Source organism: Cryptotermes secundus, unplaced genomic scaffold, assembly GCF_002891405.2.
Source record: "Cryptotermes secundus unplaced genomic scaffold, Csec_1.0 scaffold1928, whole genome shotgun sequence".
NCBI lineage: Eukaryota > Metazoa > Arthropoda > Insecta > Blattodea > Kalotermitidae > Cryptotermes > Cryptotermes secundus.
This window is the reverse complement of record NW_019740681.1, coordinates 752237-768740: the sequence shown is the minus strand read 5'-3', so window position 1 is coordinate 768740 and position 16504 is coordinate 752237. Positions and strand designations below refer to the sequence as shown.

General features: G+C 47.5%; 1 protein-coding gene across 1 annotated transcript in view; it reads left to right on the top strand.

The window, feature by feature from the left end:
- Window positions 1-16504, top strand: part of LOC111872603 (DNA N6-methyl adenine demethylase) — a 130121-nt gene that overhangs the window by 74263 nt on the left and 39354 nt on the right. Inside the window, exon 4 of the mRNA XM_033754761.1 lies at window positions 16190-16330. Within this exon, the coding sequence (XP_033610652.1) occupies window positions 16190-16330 (141 nt within the window). The remainder of the gene's footprint in view (window positions 1-16189; window positions 16331-16504) is intronic.

Below are 16504 nucleotides of genomic sequence, written 5' to 3'. Positions count from 1 at the left end.
TTGTACTCCTCGCCAGATATCATTAGTGGTCAAACTGAGGATGAGGTGGTCAGGGCGTGTAGAATGCGTGGGAAGTAGCTTTTGGTAGATAAATATGAAGGGAAGAGGCAACTTCGAAGACCTAGGCGTAGATGGGATGATAATATTAACATGGATCGTAAGGAAACTGGGTGGGAGGCGTTTTTGACTGGATTCATGTTGCTCGGTTCGGGCCCAGTGACGGGCTTTTGTGAATGGAACCTTCGGGTTCCATAAAAGACGCGGAATTTCTTGAGCAGCTCTGAATAGTGCGTCAGATGCATGGAGTTAGCTACTAGCCAGACTGTCTGTATGTGGCATGCCTCTTCACTTCCATGTCCACCGTTCTGCTACTCACAGTTCATGCGCTTGTACCAAGCTACAATCGACGCTGAGGTCCTGCCATGGCGTCGGTGTTCGATAGTGCCGGAAATTTGAAATTGTTACGTAATTTATATTCAACATTTTCGTCCGGAAATCTGAAGGCATTGTGCCACTTTAGAGACCAAGGCTGAGATGGGAAGGTAATATTAAAGTGGATCTTAAAGAACTTTCGCTTGTAGGGAGGCGAGTGCAATCATCACGGTCAGTGGCGGGTTCTGGTGGACACTAAGATGATTACATGTAACGGCTCGTTGTCTGATGGATGTTGTGACATGCAGGCCCATTGCCAGATAACAGCTGTGAAAACAGGCGAGAGTACAACAGCCGTTCCTAGGGAACAGCTCTGTGGACACCTTTCCTCGGTAACTAACACGCAATAATGGAAGATAGTCTTCTGTGCTGTCCGTGCCAGGGTTACATAACGAGGACCAATAGTTCATCCATTTTCTCGTCGGAGAGGCTCTCATATAAGGACTATGACTGCAACGTTTCAGTTAAAAGATCTCTGATCGTGATCCTCAAGGGACTTGGTGCTGAGACGAACTGATTGGCAGTAAACCGCCGGTCGTAAAGTTACCTTGCCTTCGACTTGAGAAGTGAGAAGCTGATAGCTGAGGCCGGGGACAATTCGGGAACCCAGAGGAAGGGGAAAGTTCGCCGGTGGAAGCCGCTACCAAGCAACGGCTAGTGAAGGCAGAAGACTGTAGTTATAGTAATCTTACAGTTATTTGTAGTGACGAGTTGTTTGAGAGTTCAGTAAATCCGACTGCCAGTCCAACCCCGTCTGTAGCCCCACGTGAGGCTATTTACCAACGTTTCGGAGAAACATGTTTCGGACTAGACTAGTTCGAATGGAGACAGCAGATACCTCCGAAACTTGGCTGGGAGAATTTCAACTCTGACACTGCAAGTAACATTCGGAGAATGCTTCAGACGCCGGGACGCTGTGCCATCAGTGCTGACAGCGTCCTTGCGGCACAAATTCGGCTGATGCTTCGTGTTGTTTCCAGTTTTCCTCTCCTTGCGTCCATCTGGCAGGTGCCAGCCAAGTCCAATGGACTTTTCTACTAAATGAAAGGCATAACAGCTGCGTGGGCATTGCATGGATGTCACCGCCGGGTGGTATCTATATATACCACGTGCTGTAACATTAAGAGGCTTGGTATGCCACAGTTAAGGCCGCGGCATAGCTCAAGCGGTTAGTCTCTGGCTTCCCACCGCGGCGGCCCGGGTTCGATCCCGGGTCTGGTCAAGTGGGATTTGTGGTGGACAAAGTGGCGCTGGGGCATTCCCAACCCACTACCAACAAGAAATGCCACAATTAGCTTCTCATATTCTCACCTTGTACTCTCCACTAGGGTATGACGCCGTGTAGTTCGGTAGACGTACATCGACGTTTCGGAGGAACATAGTGCTTGCATTTTCAGTGTCGAAGTGTAATCGAAGCATTCAACCAGCATGAGCTTATCCTTCGATACTGAAGATGGAGAAGCTCGCTCCTCCGAAACGTCGGTGAACTTGTGCCTACACTTAGTGGAACAGAGAGAGACTTTGCATTAGCATGGATACAGCTGCTGCTTCCTGCCTTGCTTAACAACACTTCCACCTCTGGGAGGTCGGGTGACGCACGAATGATGAATTGAACAAGGATTCGGAGATACATCTGCGTTGCCTGATTAGGAATTTGGGTGGACAGATTGAAGAAAACCGCGAAAATCCCCTCATAGTAGTCGGCGTCCCTGGCGAGACCGAGAACCTCCCGAGTCACCTGTTCGTTTGTGAGGAGCGTCGTAATTTGTACTCGTCGCCAAATATTATTGCGTGATAAAATACCTTTGTGGTTGGGACATGTAGCACGCACGAGAGGCAGAAATCTACGAAGTTTTGGTTTAAAGAAGTCTGAAGATCTTGGTGTAGATGGGAGGACAATATTAAAGTTGATGTTAAAGAAACAGGATGAAAGGGTTTCGCCTGGATTCATCTGGCTCAGGATGGTGTCCAATGGCCAGCTGTCTTAAACACTAATCAATCTTCAGATTGTCCTAAACCCCGGGTCTTTCTTGGCCAGCTGAGCAACTGTTAGCTTCTCAAAAAGGACTTTGTTCCCTTTAGTTAGTGCGTCAGTTGAGGGACTTTACTGAAACCTGCAGATGCGTTCCATTTGTGTTCAGATCGGACAAGAGTGACGGACACTTTCCATGAAACATTTGTCGGAGCGAAAAATGTTTCCAACAAAAATTGCAGGGAGAAACGCGCTCTTTCTGTATTTTCTTGTATTATTCTAAGTGGGATGAGACTGGGTCCACTTGGTACTGCGGCCACTACTGGCCTACTCTACCAGCCCCACATGATAGATGATGAGTGTGGAGCAGTCGGTGGAATGAGATGCCTTCACTCTTTCTATAAGTCTCGCAGTTTCAGAGGCAAAGAGACCATCGCGAGGAAACGCATCAGAACTGTTACGTTATAGGCTTGTGTAGATATCCTACTTTGTGAGACAGGCTCAGACGGCGGTAATACGAATATTAAGCTCTTGTAGGATATGACGCCGTGAAGTCTTATAGATCTGTAGGCCACCAATATCCCGGAGAAATCTTTCATCTTCATCTTCTTAATCTGAAAACGGAGCTAGCAGGTTCCTCCGAAACGTCGCCTGTTCACCAAACCACTAGCCTGTTGCCTCCATCTTCAGGTTCTTGTACTCTGAAGACTAAAGCAACAAGTTCTTTCCCAAACGTTGGTACGCATCTGCCAAATTACAGGGAATCAAACCCCAGGAACCGTAATCTTCACTTCCTAACTTGTTTGACAAGTTTCTGTAGATACTGGACCACTCGCTTATCTCGGCTCGTCTGGTCACGGGGCAGTAGCAGTTGTACATACGTGGCCTTACAGGACGGTGCATGTGTCGTGAAAATTGCGCGCTTGCGCGTAGGGAGCTTGCATACGCATTATGAGAAGAGGTTCGTACCAAACACTTCCCCGCCTTGCAGAGCGGTGTAACAAACTGAGAAAGGCTTTAAGTGGTGCTGTGGCTCAGTCGGTGTAGCGACGGGTTCGGTTCCCGGCAGTGGCAAAAATTTTCTCTTCACTGCGTTCAGACCGGCTGCGGGTCCCACCCAGTCGCCTATCCAATGCTTACCGGAGGCCCGTTCCCTTGGGGTAAAGTGGTCGGGGCGTGAAGCTGACCATTCACCTGCTTCCCCTTCCATGCATATCTTCAAGGCATTGCGCTTAACTAATTAAGCGTAGGGATAACTTTACATCTTTACCGCCGTGATAACCTGCTTTGACATTGCGACAATCTGCATTTGCCTCCAGACTGTGTTTCTGTGTTTCGTACTCTCTGTGAGGTACGGACTGGATTTTCATGACCTTGGATCCTCATCAGCCGGACCCCAACTTTGGGGGCGGGGGCCTCTGAACCCTCTGCTCGAGGTGTAACGCTTTCGGGTACCACGACGTCCTAACGAGAGTCGCCCCTCAATTAAGGCCAAGGCAGAGACAGTGAGCACCGCCAGTAGCAGTAGGTCAGAGGGCGACCCGACATCCTGCCTTGTTCAGTAAACGAAATCAAGTCACCAAACGGGCGCGCGCCTGCGCATTCCGTTCGCTCGCTGCTCTCTGTGTCAATAACCGCAAGCCTTACAAGAAAAGTGTATTTCTCAAAACTTTCGTTCGAAACATTTTTCCATTGCGATGAACGTTTAGCGAGTTACGGCTCTACGTAGTGGCGTGAAGTGTCCGTCATTGAACGGCTTGAAGAATGCCACCAGAGAGCTTCAGCGGCGGCGCGGGCTAAGCCGATGGGCCCATAGTTACGAACGCTCGGGGGACCGAAGCAACTGCGTAGTTATTTTGAACCAGACGGCAGAATTGGAAATTGAGTGGAATGTAAGAAGTGGAAGTAGGGCTCTGAATAGTCTTCACCCCGGCACTGTAGGGGGATGCGTCTCAGAATTACTTGCGAGTGGGTGGGAGTAGTCAAATAATTTGCTTACTTTCTTTTGAGCCATTTAAGACCATTTTACTGTTGACGCTAGAGTATTCCGAATAGAAGAATTTTTTAAATGCTTTAACTTCCGGTTTCAGTAGTATTATATTCCTTCCTTTCTAATTTTGGTTTCTCCCGAAAGAACCGAGGGGAGGGTGCACCCTTATGCCGGCTCCCATGACCGGCCGTTTTATCTTCAGGGAAGAACAGTTCTCTGGAGAGACTGGCGAGCAATTCGGAGGTTCCCAGCGGGAGTTTGTTAGCAGGGATAGCTAAGTCGGTTTAGCGACTCGACGGCCGAGGTATCAAGGTTTGATTCCCGATTGGGACAAGAGATTTTTCCATACTCGACGTTGTCCAGACTGGCTCGGGCACCAACCCAGTCTTCTATCCATTGTGGGGGGCTGTGTCCCTGGGGTTTAAGGGTCAGGTGTGTGAAACTGAATACTCACAGACTGTTGCTGAGGTTAAGAATGGTGCAGCTATACCTCCACTCCCCCCCGTACGTCTTCATGACGTGGTGCGTAGTTAGGCCCAGCGGTAACTTTACGAGTGAAACCGGAACTTTGGTTTAGCACCCAGCCGTCTCCCTGCTGTCCCTTAGGCGCTTGCAATGGAAGGAGCTGACCTGGTGCCTGCAAAGGTTTGCTTAGAGTGTGTGCATAACAGGTGTGTTGGAGAAGTTGCCGCACGGGCGAGGCGTTTGGGGGAGATGTTCTGGCTTATCTGCCTCATGCGTCGTTATCTGGCCTGCACAGCACAGGCGGGATAGGGCTGACGCCTCCGCCCTGTTGGCACGGTGCGCGGTCCATTGGTCCTTTGCCGAGGCCCAAACAAAAAAATATACAAACTCATAATTCTGTCGAAGAGTACTGTACCTTGTGAGATAGGCACCCATATTTTGGAGGGTCTTCTGACCTGAAGATGTAGGTAGCATGTCACGTAGTCGTCGGCGTTACAACTTCCCGAGGGTGTCTGAGAAGGGGAGGAAGTGACAGGTGGATGGACAGAACTGCGTCGCCATATATTGTGCGTGTGTGGGGGGATCAAAAAAGAGTGAGATGGGCTGAACATGTAGTATGCATGAAAGATATGACAATTCAGCCTTCTTATCTGGGAAACCCGAAGAGAAGATAGCACATGGAAAACGAAAACTTAGAGGGGAGGGTAATATTAAAATTGATCTTGCAAAAATGTTAAGTGAGGTCGCGGATGTGTGTCAGCCGGCTAGGAGCGCCTGTGTGTGGCTGTCGTGAACTTTCGGTTCCATAAGAAGAACAGAGAATGTCTGACCAGCTGAGCGACTATCGGCTTCAGATTCTGCTCCGTGGAGTTAGCGGCGACCTCCCGTCTTATCAGTATTTGTTTGCTGAGGTGCCGTGTTCGACACCAAACGTGACCGAGCTCGTGTGTAGGAGCAGTTTCGTACAGAACCTTTCAGGGTGACTTGCTTGAAATAGTTTTGGACATAACCCGCTTTGAATATTTGAATGCCATGGACGAGTCTCTGAAGGTTCCTAGTCGCTTGCTCATGCGCGGGAGAGACTTTCGGAAGGGGAGCAACGATAAAGCGGTGAGGTAAAGAGTGGGGGAATGTTTGTGGAAGAGAGATAGGGGCAAGGTGGGGCAGGAGGGAAAAAAGGGAGTAGTGGGAGGGGAATTTCTCGTCAGAATCTCGTTCTTCGCGCGGCTCTCGCTACGGAGGTTTTAAGACTGTCTGGGTATCGCAGTTCTGTTACTTGGTCTTTACGAAAAAATAAGGGAACCATTTTCTCTATTAAAATACAGGACGCTTCGAGTATTGGTTTGTTAACAAACGGACGGACGGCGTCAAAACATGTGCTTCTGTGCGAATATGTGAAAGTTTTTATTGATAACTAGTAACAATAGGTGTCAGTGTTGTGGTCCAACAGGAACAAGTGACTATCAGTGTGTTTTTCATTTGTTTCCATCGGCTGCGCGTGTAACTTGGCAACGACAGAACGGGTTCTGCCCGATTTCACATCGGCGTATCACGTGTGGCGTGCGGAGGTAAGTAGGGGCAGGCACCATGTTATGTAATGCTCACATGCAGGGAAATTTAGTACGGGCAATGGGAAATTATTTATTATCATCTTTTAGTTTAAATCGCTAATTTAAAGAGTGCGTTAACGACTGGTCGCTTAATGTGGGCCATGTTCTTTCTTTTTCTGTACAGGCGTGACATAAATACTACATGTATGTGTGGTACATCGAAATGTAGGGGAAATGGTGTAATGTTGGTTCTGACTGTGCTGTGTCGGCTTAAAATTTGCCCCTTCTTTGCTGTAAGTGAAGGATAATAGGTTATCTTCTTCAGGTGACAGCAATTGAACCGAATGTTAACTCCTACTGTACAGTACGGATGCCTTCAACTGGTTCGGACACTATATACATGTAAGTCTATGGATCAGAGTCCGCCTTGAGAAGCTTGTGGTCGCCCAGCTGATCGAGAAATTCCCCCCTTTCATGTATAGCCCAAATGTCTATTACCACGTTCACAAGAGCCAACCACTTGTATCTGTCCTGAGCTAGACGAATCCAGTCCACACCCTCCCAACCCTGTATTATCGTCACATTTACGCACATGCAGTGCAACACGGTGACAGCAACTTCGTTCTTGAAACAACCATACCCAATTTATCCGTTATAAATAGACAATCAGATTACCGCGTATTTAGATTTTAACCCTTTAAAGTGCAGTTGTAACACTATGTCCCACCTTCTTAGCATTAACAAACTCTGCACTCTGCCCGCACAGTGCATTTGTATGTTCCGTATGATTCTCACAGTAAACAGCGACTGTTTTCCCAAGCAGCATTAACCGGTTGGGTTTTTTTGGGGGGAGACATAATGTGTTTCCTGTGAGGTACGGACTGAATTCATATATATATATATAAAGTCTCTCCATTCTGCTCACACAGTGTATTTGTATGTTCCGTATGGTTCTCACAATAAACAGCGACTGTTTCCCTAAACAGCATTAACCGGGTTGCTTTGTAAGGGAGATGTGATATGTTTCCTGTGAGGTACGGACTGAATTTATAAAATTTGACCCTTCAGAGGATCAAGAAGATGAAAGCCATTGCTATCTGCAGAATTACTCCGTACCCAGTAACTTCTGTGATTCTGATATTTTCCCACGTGACTGCGATCTATAAACCGTGGACATGTGCTGTATATTACATATGGAACCACCCCATGCAGAGAATCCTACGTGTGTGGACATTTTTGCATCGTGGAGCCAGAAAAAAGAAGTGGTACTTCGCGTTGGGGGTGGAAGAGAATAGCCACAACCGATCCTGGTGCGGTGGGGGTTGAGAGTTCTTTGCCCCCACTCTCTCTGCAACCCTTCCTACCCCTGGCAAGGCTACCTCCAGAACTAATCACCATGTTTTTGCATTGCCCGGGCCGAGCTCGGGCAGCAGTGCAAGATGAGAAGGCGCTCATTAATTGTGTTGTCTCTGTGTTTTCCCCGGAGGCACCAATTAACTGATACAGCCCGGTATAGACGTTAGTATCAGCAAATTCATATCTTATCACCTCCGTTTTACAGGAAGGGAGATATAAGACGAAATTAGCAACTAGTCACGTGAATACACATAAATGCCGCCAGTAACGCGCCGCGAGCGGGCATTTCAAGTGCTTATCATTTCGGAGCTGTAGAGGGAGAAATATTGGGCGACATGCCAAACCCTCACGGGAATTTGGTAATTCACGTTAGGTAGAAAGTTTTATGAACTGCTGTAGATATTAGCTGCAGAATTTTTATTCTCTGACCAACTGCGAATTTCATGATTTGGAAAGACAGTTTGGGGGCCTACGAAGCAGGGCAGCAAGAAGAGACAGACGACAAATACGGGGGAGGGGGGCTGAGTAGTGAGGGCGACAAAATTATTCCTGCTTTGGTTTCCAGACAGTGCCCGCCCGTGTTTCTGGTTGCGTTAGATTTGAAACAGGGTAAAGCTTGGGGAAGTGGAGGGGGTAAAGTGTTAGGAAGAGGAAAGAAGTCGGGCAGGGATTTTACTAAGTGTGATCCAAATTTGATATTAATGTTGGAAAGGCTGCATTAGAGTTAAATGTTGATGTTAACATTGGAAAGCAAGCAGTGAGACGCGGGATTTTGGTACGAACTCAGCATTTGCCGTAGGACCGAGGAAATCTTTACTGAGACACGAAACACATTACGTCTCTGCTGCAGAGCCCAACCGGTTAATGCTGTTTGGGGAAACAGTCGCTGTTTATTGTGAGAACCATACGGAACACACAAATACACTGTGTGGGCAGAATGCAGAGTTCTGGATGTTAAAGCAGGTGGTACGTCTAGTAACCGCTGAGCTTTGAAGGGTGAATCAGGTGCCTTTGAAAAGCTTTAGTCACTTACCCTTCATCGACCCCAGCGTTCCATGCGGCAGGTGCTGTCAGACAACGTAAGGACACAAAGCGTTCGTCCTGCTGAGGTGAAGACGCTGGCCTGTGTGTGCAGCCGGATGTTTCAGACCTCTGTGTATCATGGGCGGATGTATTGGCATGTTGAAGTGAACTTCATTCCTCGCAGTCTCGACAGGCAAATGCTGCGACTTACCTCAATTTGGGCCACGGCCACTTCCTTCCACATTCACTGGTCGTTGTCCTGCTCGGCGCTGTACAGCCTTAGCTGCTAATAGAGTTGTTGAACGAAGAAAGAATGACTCAACTGCAGCCGAAACGTCTTTGTAAGTGCGCCGTTGCTACCTCATCACTAGAAGTTACTGGATTCTCTTCTCCACTGGAGGTCCCACTGAACACACAGGGCTTTCCCTCCCGTAAGGTGTGATGTACCCTCAGAGATGTTCCAGACAGATGTACCAGTGTTCGGTCTGTGCGCAGAGCCCCCATGGCATAGCCTTCCACAGCGGCGGCTCACTCTCGATCGCAGTTCAGGTCATGCGTGATTTGTGGTGGACAAACTGGCACTGGAGCAGGGTTTTCTCTGACCAACTCAGTTTCCCCTGCCAATTCTCACTTCACAAGATCCTCCACATTCATTAATAACTTTATCTTTGAGGCTATACGGTCTCGATACTAACAGCGTCGTTAAATAAACAACTGAAAAAAAGAAAACATGCGCTCATCTGGCAACAGTAAGAAGCTGCCTTGAGCCGCTTTTACCCCCCCCCAGAACACGTGGGGACTATGATAGAAGCGGGAGGTTCACTGGGATGAAGGGGTCATGGAAACTGACTCATACCCATCGACATTGCAAGGGACTCGAACCTATGACCAGATGATAGGACAACCTGCTTGCATTAGTTTGTTGTAGTTGTGTTCTAGAACTAACTCCTTATACAGAGTCTTCCTTTCAAAGCTGGTAATCGCTCATTTTTTAATGTAGGCGACTGTTCATTGCCGAGTTCAGAACAGTCCGTCACTGGATCCTGTCATGAGCCACATGAATTCAGTCCAGGACCTCTCACTGAGCTGTACCTCCTGCCGAGATTCGAAGCCCGATCGCACAAACAAGAGTACTGCTACACTACAGCGTCGAAGGCGGTTACGTTGCCAAGCAGAACAATTTCCGTGAACGACCGTTGTCCTTAGAAAGAAACTTCAGAAATATGGTTTAAAGATATTTCAGGCTGTACGCTACACACATTGGTATCGGAGAAGTTGCCGCGGAAATGTAGGGGCATCTCAGTGGGGTGACTGACCTTGCATATAAGCAGGACTAGTTGAGAGCCCTGTAAATACAAAGGGAAGACGACAATGGTAATTATACCTAACAATTGCTTTAACACAAAAACTCTACATTCTGCCCACGCACTGTATTTGTGTGTTCCGTATGGTTCTCACAATAAACAGCGACTGTTTCCCTAAACAGCATTAACTTGTTGGGCTCTGTAGCGGGGACGTAATGTGTTTCCTGTGAGGTACGGACTGAATTCTTATATATAAAGTCTCTGCATTCTGCCCACACAGTGTATTTATGTGTGTCATATGGTTCTCACAATAAACAGCGATTGTTTCCCCAAACAGCATTAGCCGGTTGGTCTCTGTAGCGGAGACGTAATGTGTTTCCTGTGAGGTACGGAATTTGAATGAATTTCAGGCAGTTGTTGAGTTACAGGAAGGAATAGGCAAGTTTGTTAGCATTTCAGATTAAGGGGAAAGACATTCTGACAAGAATCGAACTCCGTTCGTTCGGTCTGTAGCCAGTTAGCTTTTTGACAACATGTTGATATCCTGTCTCAACCAATGCGATACTGGATGTCGTGCCTGAGTGTTTAGGCTGTGATGGTGCCCTAGACTCTGAACAATCAGCCATGAAGCTGGAGGCAGTACGTTATTCCGAAACGCTTGTACTCTGTACCAGGATACAATGTCATAATCCCGAAGACAGCAGTGTGGATGTTTTATCGTGCAATCTGCACATGTCATATCGCATATGAGAACGACCTGATGCAGTTCAGACGTGAAGCAAAAGGAGCAAGAGACAGTTACATAACGAGGAGATTGTTGTCTTCACTCTTTGCCTGGCAATTTAGGGTAATTATCTTATTAAAGATCTGTCCATGCAACTTCTTGATTGAAAAATAAAAAAGAAAAGGCCACTTGAATTAATGAACTGTAGATAATATTAAAATGGAACTAAAGTAATATGGTATGGAGATATATACGGGATTCAGCTGGCTCACGTGTTGACCGGTGGTTCGAAATTGTAACACGCAGAATGGACCTTCGGATATCATAAAAGCAAATACTTTTTTAGTGGCTGAGTCACTGTTAGCTTCTCAAGAAAGACTCTGCCTCGTGCAGTCAATTGCGTAGTGCTGGATTAGGCTGGGTATGTGACACGCATTGGAGGAGGAATAAAGATCTCGGAAATTGTGGTTCCAATGGTTTGTATGGAGGATGAATCTGTGGATTCCTTGATAATACTGAAGGGGTTATTAAGCAAATGGACTGAAGATAATAATGGAGTTAATGTACTTCATAGGCGACATATTACCATGGCGTTGGCTAACCCTTGGTTCCAAACCAGGAAGGGGGAGTGTTGTTCGTTTGTAATATTTGAAGTCTGAAGGTCATGTAAATAACAGGTATATAAGGATTCAGGTCGTACCTCACAGGAAACACATTATGTCTCCATATTAATGCTGTTTAGGGAAATAATCGCTATTGTGAGAATCATACGGAACACACAAATACACTGTGTGGGCAAGATGAATATTATTGCATGTTGAACCAAGTGGTATTTATAGTTACCACTCTGCTTTATGGGGTTATTCATTGTGTGTGCATCTGTATATACACTCTTCTATGCTGTCACCTATTGTGGGTACACAAAGCTCTCCGAAGGCAGCGTCGCCAGTTTTAAAAATAATGTGTCTCAGCCTTGCAGAGGATTGCTAACCAGTTTACAGGAGGTGCCAAAAGTATTTTAATTTCTTGCCACACTCTGTTTCATCGTATGCGGGACAGGTTCCGGCTCGTGTATGACACACCTGAGACTCCCTGCCCTTTGAGTCAACTTCCTCTGTTCCACCTTGAGTAATGTTGTAGTGTATCAACCCTCCGAAGCCCGAAGAGAGAAGCGAGGGTTGTCTGCAGTTATCAGTACATCTGCCATGACGCATCAGTATTGGGTCCAGCGCAGAGTCAGAAGATATGAATAATGTTATTTGGTTATTTGCGTCATTGCGATATCTTCTTTCACCACATCACATATGTTAATGAATTGTCGCCCGAACTTCATGTGAATAATATATATAAATTCAGTCCGTACCTCACAGGAAACACATTACGTCTCCGCTACAAAGTCCAACCGGTTAATGCTGTTTAGGGAAACAGTCGCTGTTTACTGTGAGAACCATACGGAACACACAAATACACTGTGTGGGCAGAATGCAGAGTTTCCTTGATGTTAGAGCAGGAGGTATATGTAGCTACCGTTGTGATTTGAAGAGTAATTGGTCCCAAACTGAGATAACGGCGATCGTTTGCGTTTGTCAGCACGACTAGGAATGACATTCCGAGACTCTGTGATGGCTTGATGACTGATCGGTTTCAAGCCTCCAGGTAATCCTAGCATTGCGGATCATTGTTTGCATGGACGGAGATGTCACTGTGATATTTGATCTTGTCAGAAGACGCGTGTATTGATGTAACTTGAAACTGGTATTGGATTCCGCACAGAACCTTTCTCTAGAGAAGCTTCAGATGTGGCTGTTTGAGCCATGTTCACGTATCGGTTCCCGCGACTCAGTCGGTAGATGGACTGCTGCAGAGTCTATTCAGAGTAAGAAATATTGCATTAAGCTGTAAGTGACGTACGGCCCAGTCGGTACACTGGCTAGTGCTCAGGATGGAGACCGAGGAATCGAGGACCGATTTACGTCAAGGAATGCGTCCATACGCCTGCACGCGTACTATACTGAGGCCACGGAGAGAAGTCCCACGGATAGTGGGGATGTCCGCGCTCCAAGGTTCTCATTGCCTGCATTCCTGTGAACGGAGGGGACTTGCCTGGAGAACTGAGGAAAGCCATGAAACTGCCAGTCAGTATGGCCGATGCCCCTGCCGATTTGGAACCAGAAAGTTACCGCTACTTCTGGGGGTTAGGGCAGATGCAACCCAGTTTCGTACGAAGGGCAGTCTGCGCCCTGAGCGTCCAACAGACGCTGTCCGTGAAACGGTCTCACATGACGCGTACGTGGACAACTTGTTACAAGCTTGTCTGAGGTCAGCATCTGTACCTCCACTCCGCTATGCGACCCGCCGATTAGCGTGAGAAAGTTCGTGGGCCACAGTTTGAGAAACGTGCATGTTTACCGCTTGGTGGTGCACCAGAACTCTGTGAGTCCCTGCTGAGAGCGGTGGGCAGTCTCTTTTATCCCGTGCGCCATGACGTCAGCACAAAAGGATCCATTAACTTCGACATCCGGCTAATGGTGAGGATATGAGAAATGAGGCGCGCTGGGGCAGTTGCACCGTGCCCAGGTACACGGCCCACCCGGCGCATTTGGGCCTGGATGGCGACCAGTGGCGGGCTCTTGTGAACACGGCACAAAAGGCAAGGAAGCCCTTCTTGAGTAGATGAGCGAGTATCAGCTTCTGGGTGCGTTAGGATCTGGTCTGTAGGGTCAGAATTTGAGACGACGTGGAAGGAAGCAGTCGTGGCCTAATTTGAAGTGCTGTCCCAGTACTTTCCTGCATGACCTGAGTAAATCTGGAAAATTTAGGCACCGAGGTTTGTCCTTGTGTAAATTTTTAGGCACCGCGTATTATGATATTGATATGAAAGGCAACCATATCCCGGGCGACGAACGGGTACTCCTGCTTATCATTGGTTGGGGGCTGTGTGCTCTCCTGAATGGAGCAGTCTGCATATTACCCGAAGCACTTGTGTGTGTGGTTGAGCTGTAAGTGGACACAACCTTGAACATGCGATGTAACGCGACTTGGCTGGCCGGCCGACCGGCTGGCGTGCCCTTGCCCGGATCTCACGACTCAAGGAAACAGTGCCGCCACTCTACCTGTCTGCGCCAGCTTGTCAAGCGTTGCAGGTCGTGTCATGACACTGGATTACGGTGCCTTCATCACGGTGTAGTTCCCGCGCCTTCTTTCTCTGTCTCATTTCTCTTACTGTATACGCCAGACGCGAGTTTCTTGCTTTGGAGGTGTATCAACTGCTAACGTTGTGTGGCAGGTTCTGTATATGAACTCACGGGAAGCGGGTATAGCCCCGTAATTTCCTACAGGGACTCGTTAAAACGAAGCTTTGATGTTAGGGGGTCGCCAATTCCGGTTTCAACCGCATTACATACCCCGTGTCTCAAAACGTACTGTAAAGAACTGTGCTATCAATACGTACCCCCGCTTTAACGCAGAAAGTCTGCATTCTGCCCCACAGTGTGTTTATGTGTTCCGTACGGTTCTCTCAATAAACAGCGACTGTTTCCCTGAACCGGTTGGGCTCTGTTATGGAGGCGTGATGTGTTTCCTGTGAGGTACGGACTGAAGTTTGATATATTATTTTGATTGTCATACACAAATGTTTGATGCTCATCCAAATTATGCAAAAGAAAAAAAATGTAGAAACAGATGTAAACTTTTAAAATAAAGCAACAGCACAGATAGGGTCTAATGTTAGGTCTCGCGCATTCAATGCCAGGCTGCTGGCTAGAAGTCAGTTTGCATCCGGAAGGTCCTGCGACCGGCCAACTCGACCAAGGTTTTCCTGGTTTTCCTCGGTCCTAGAGCAAATACTGAGTTGGTACCCAAATTCCACGTTGCACTGCATGCCTCACATGCAGCCCTCCCATTGTTAACATAAAAATTTAGCCCTAATATAGCCCTCCCGACGTTAGCAAAAAAATGTTACTATAATGTACCCCTTCCAGCGTCATAAAAATATATAATATATTAAAAAAATCCGATTAAATGCTCTATCCATACCAGAAGGACAAGCGGGCACTGTCTGGGAACCTTCAAAATCGGAGATATAGTTTCTTACCCCCCCCCCCACCCAATGTGTCTCTCATTACCACCCCCACTTCTTCTTCAACCTGCATTCAGGCTTCAGAATGTTCCCATCTTGTGACCGGCAGAAAACGTGGGGAAGGTGTTCATGGCAGCTACACTGCAGACAGTGACTTTCGTTATGACGAGAAACAAACAATGTTACACCGGCTTGTGATAAGGCAACCAATTGGTGCAGTGTGGCCACAGGATCGCCAGAAATACAGCGAGCGCTGCGCTACAATTGCCTTTCACCGATTGAGGTCAATGGATTGTACAACTGACGTGTAGGAAGTGTGACGTAGTTTCCCGCGCTCTGTTTCCATTGGTTCCCGGCCACAAGGCCGCAACTTGTGAAGCCCAAGCCATGTTGAAATGCTAAGCGAGGTTGTACCCAGCTAAGTGCTTGTAATTAAACGTTCTACTTCAGCAGCGATATCTCACTCTCTTCTCCAGCTTTCCTTCACTTCGTGAAGATAATTCACGGCACATATCGGCATAGCGCACGCTCGTTCGTGATGAGTGAAAAATGATTCATTCATATTCTGTCCCTCGCTCTTATGTTTTATTTCTCCTACACGACGTTCTGGTGTGTGACACCATGTAGTCTGGTAGAAGTTCGCCGACGTTTCGGGGCGAATCTGCAGGGTATATGTGTAAGCGGAGGATGCAGCCAGCAAGAAACAAGAGGCAAGAAATATTTGCCTTACTCACTTCTCACTTGCTTAGATCTTCGACCCTGAAGATGGAGGCACCGAAACGTCGGTGAACTTATACCGGGCTACACGGCTTCACATTCCAGAAGATTTTGACGCAACATTTGTTGGTCCCTCGATATTTACATAGTTCTGTTTCTCTGAATGTGACTTCATAAATGTACTGACACTACTGACATCCTCTGTCCTACAGACAATAACAAAAGTTCGTGTACTGTCAGTGGCTACAGTGACATGCTAAGTCCGTGCTGGCATTAGTAACTCGCATTAACATATACGCTGTGTACCTCTGAAATAGCCCGAGTTTCATCTTCTTAACTTTAAAGTGAATCACAGAGGAACACAGTGTGAGGGTGTGGGCTGGAGTCACCTGGCTCAGAATAGGGTCCAGTGACAGGCTTTTGTTTGCACGGTAATGAACCTTCGGGTCACATCAAAGGCTGGGCGGCTATCAGCTTCTCCTGCCGCGTGGAGGTAGTCTCTTGCGAATTTGGCGATGCTAACAAGTGCAGCTGTCCGAGATACCAGTTGTTAACAGCGTGTTTCTTGCTGTTCGCAGGGGTATCGCAACAAGGTGTCGCGAGCGTCGCAGCAACAACAGCAACAGCAACAACAGCAACAACAGCAGCAGCCTCAGCCGCAGTCAGCACCCGCCGTGGTCAATGACAACACCATGATGACCAGCGTGCCCGGGACAACAGTGAGTACCAGTTAGGAAACAACACACTTGGAAGACCAAGTCATGGGAGGATAAATAATATTGAAATGCAGGTTTCAGTGGCGGGCTTTTTGTGATGGATGTGATGAAGTTCCGGGTTCTGTCGCGTAGAATTTCTTCAATCAGCTGAACATCTGTCAGAGTCTGAAACAAGTT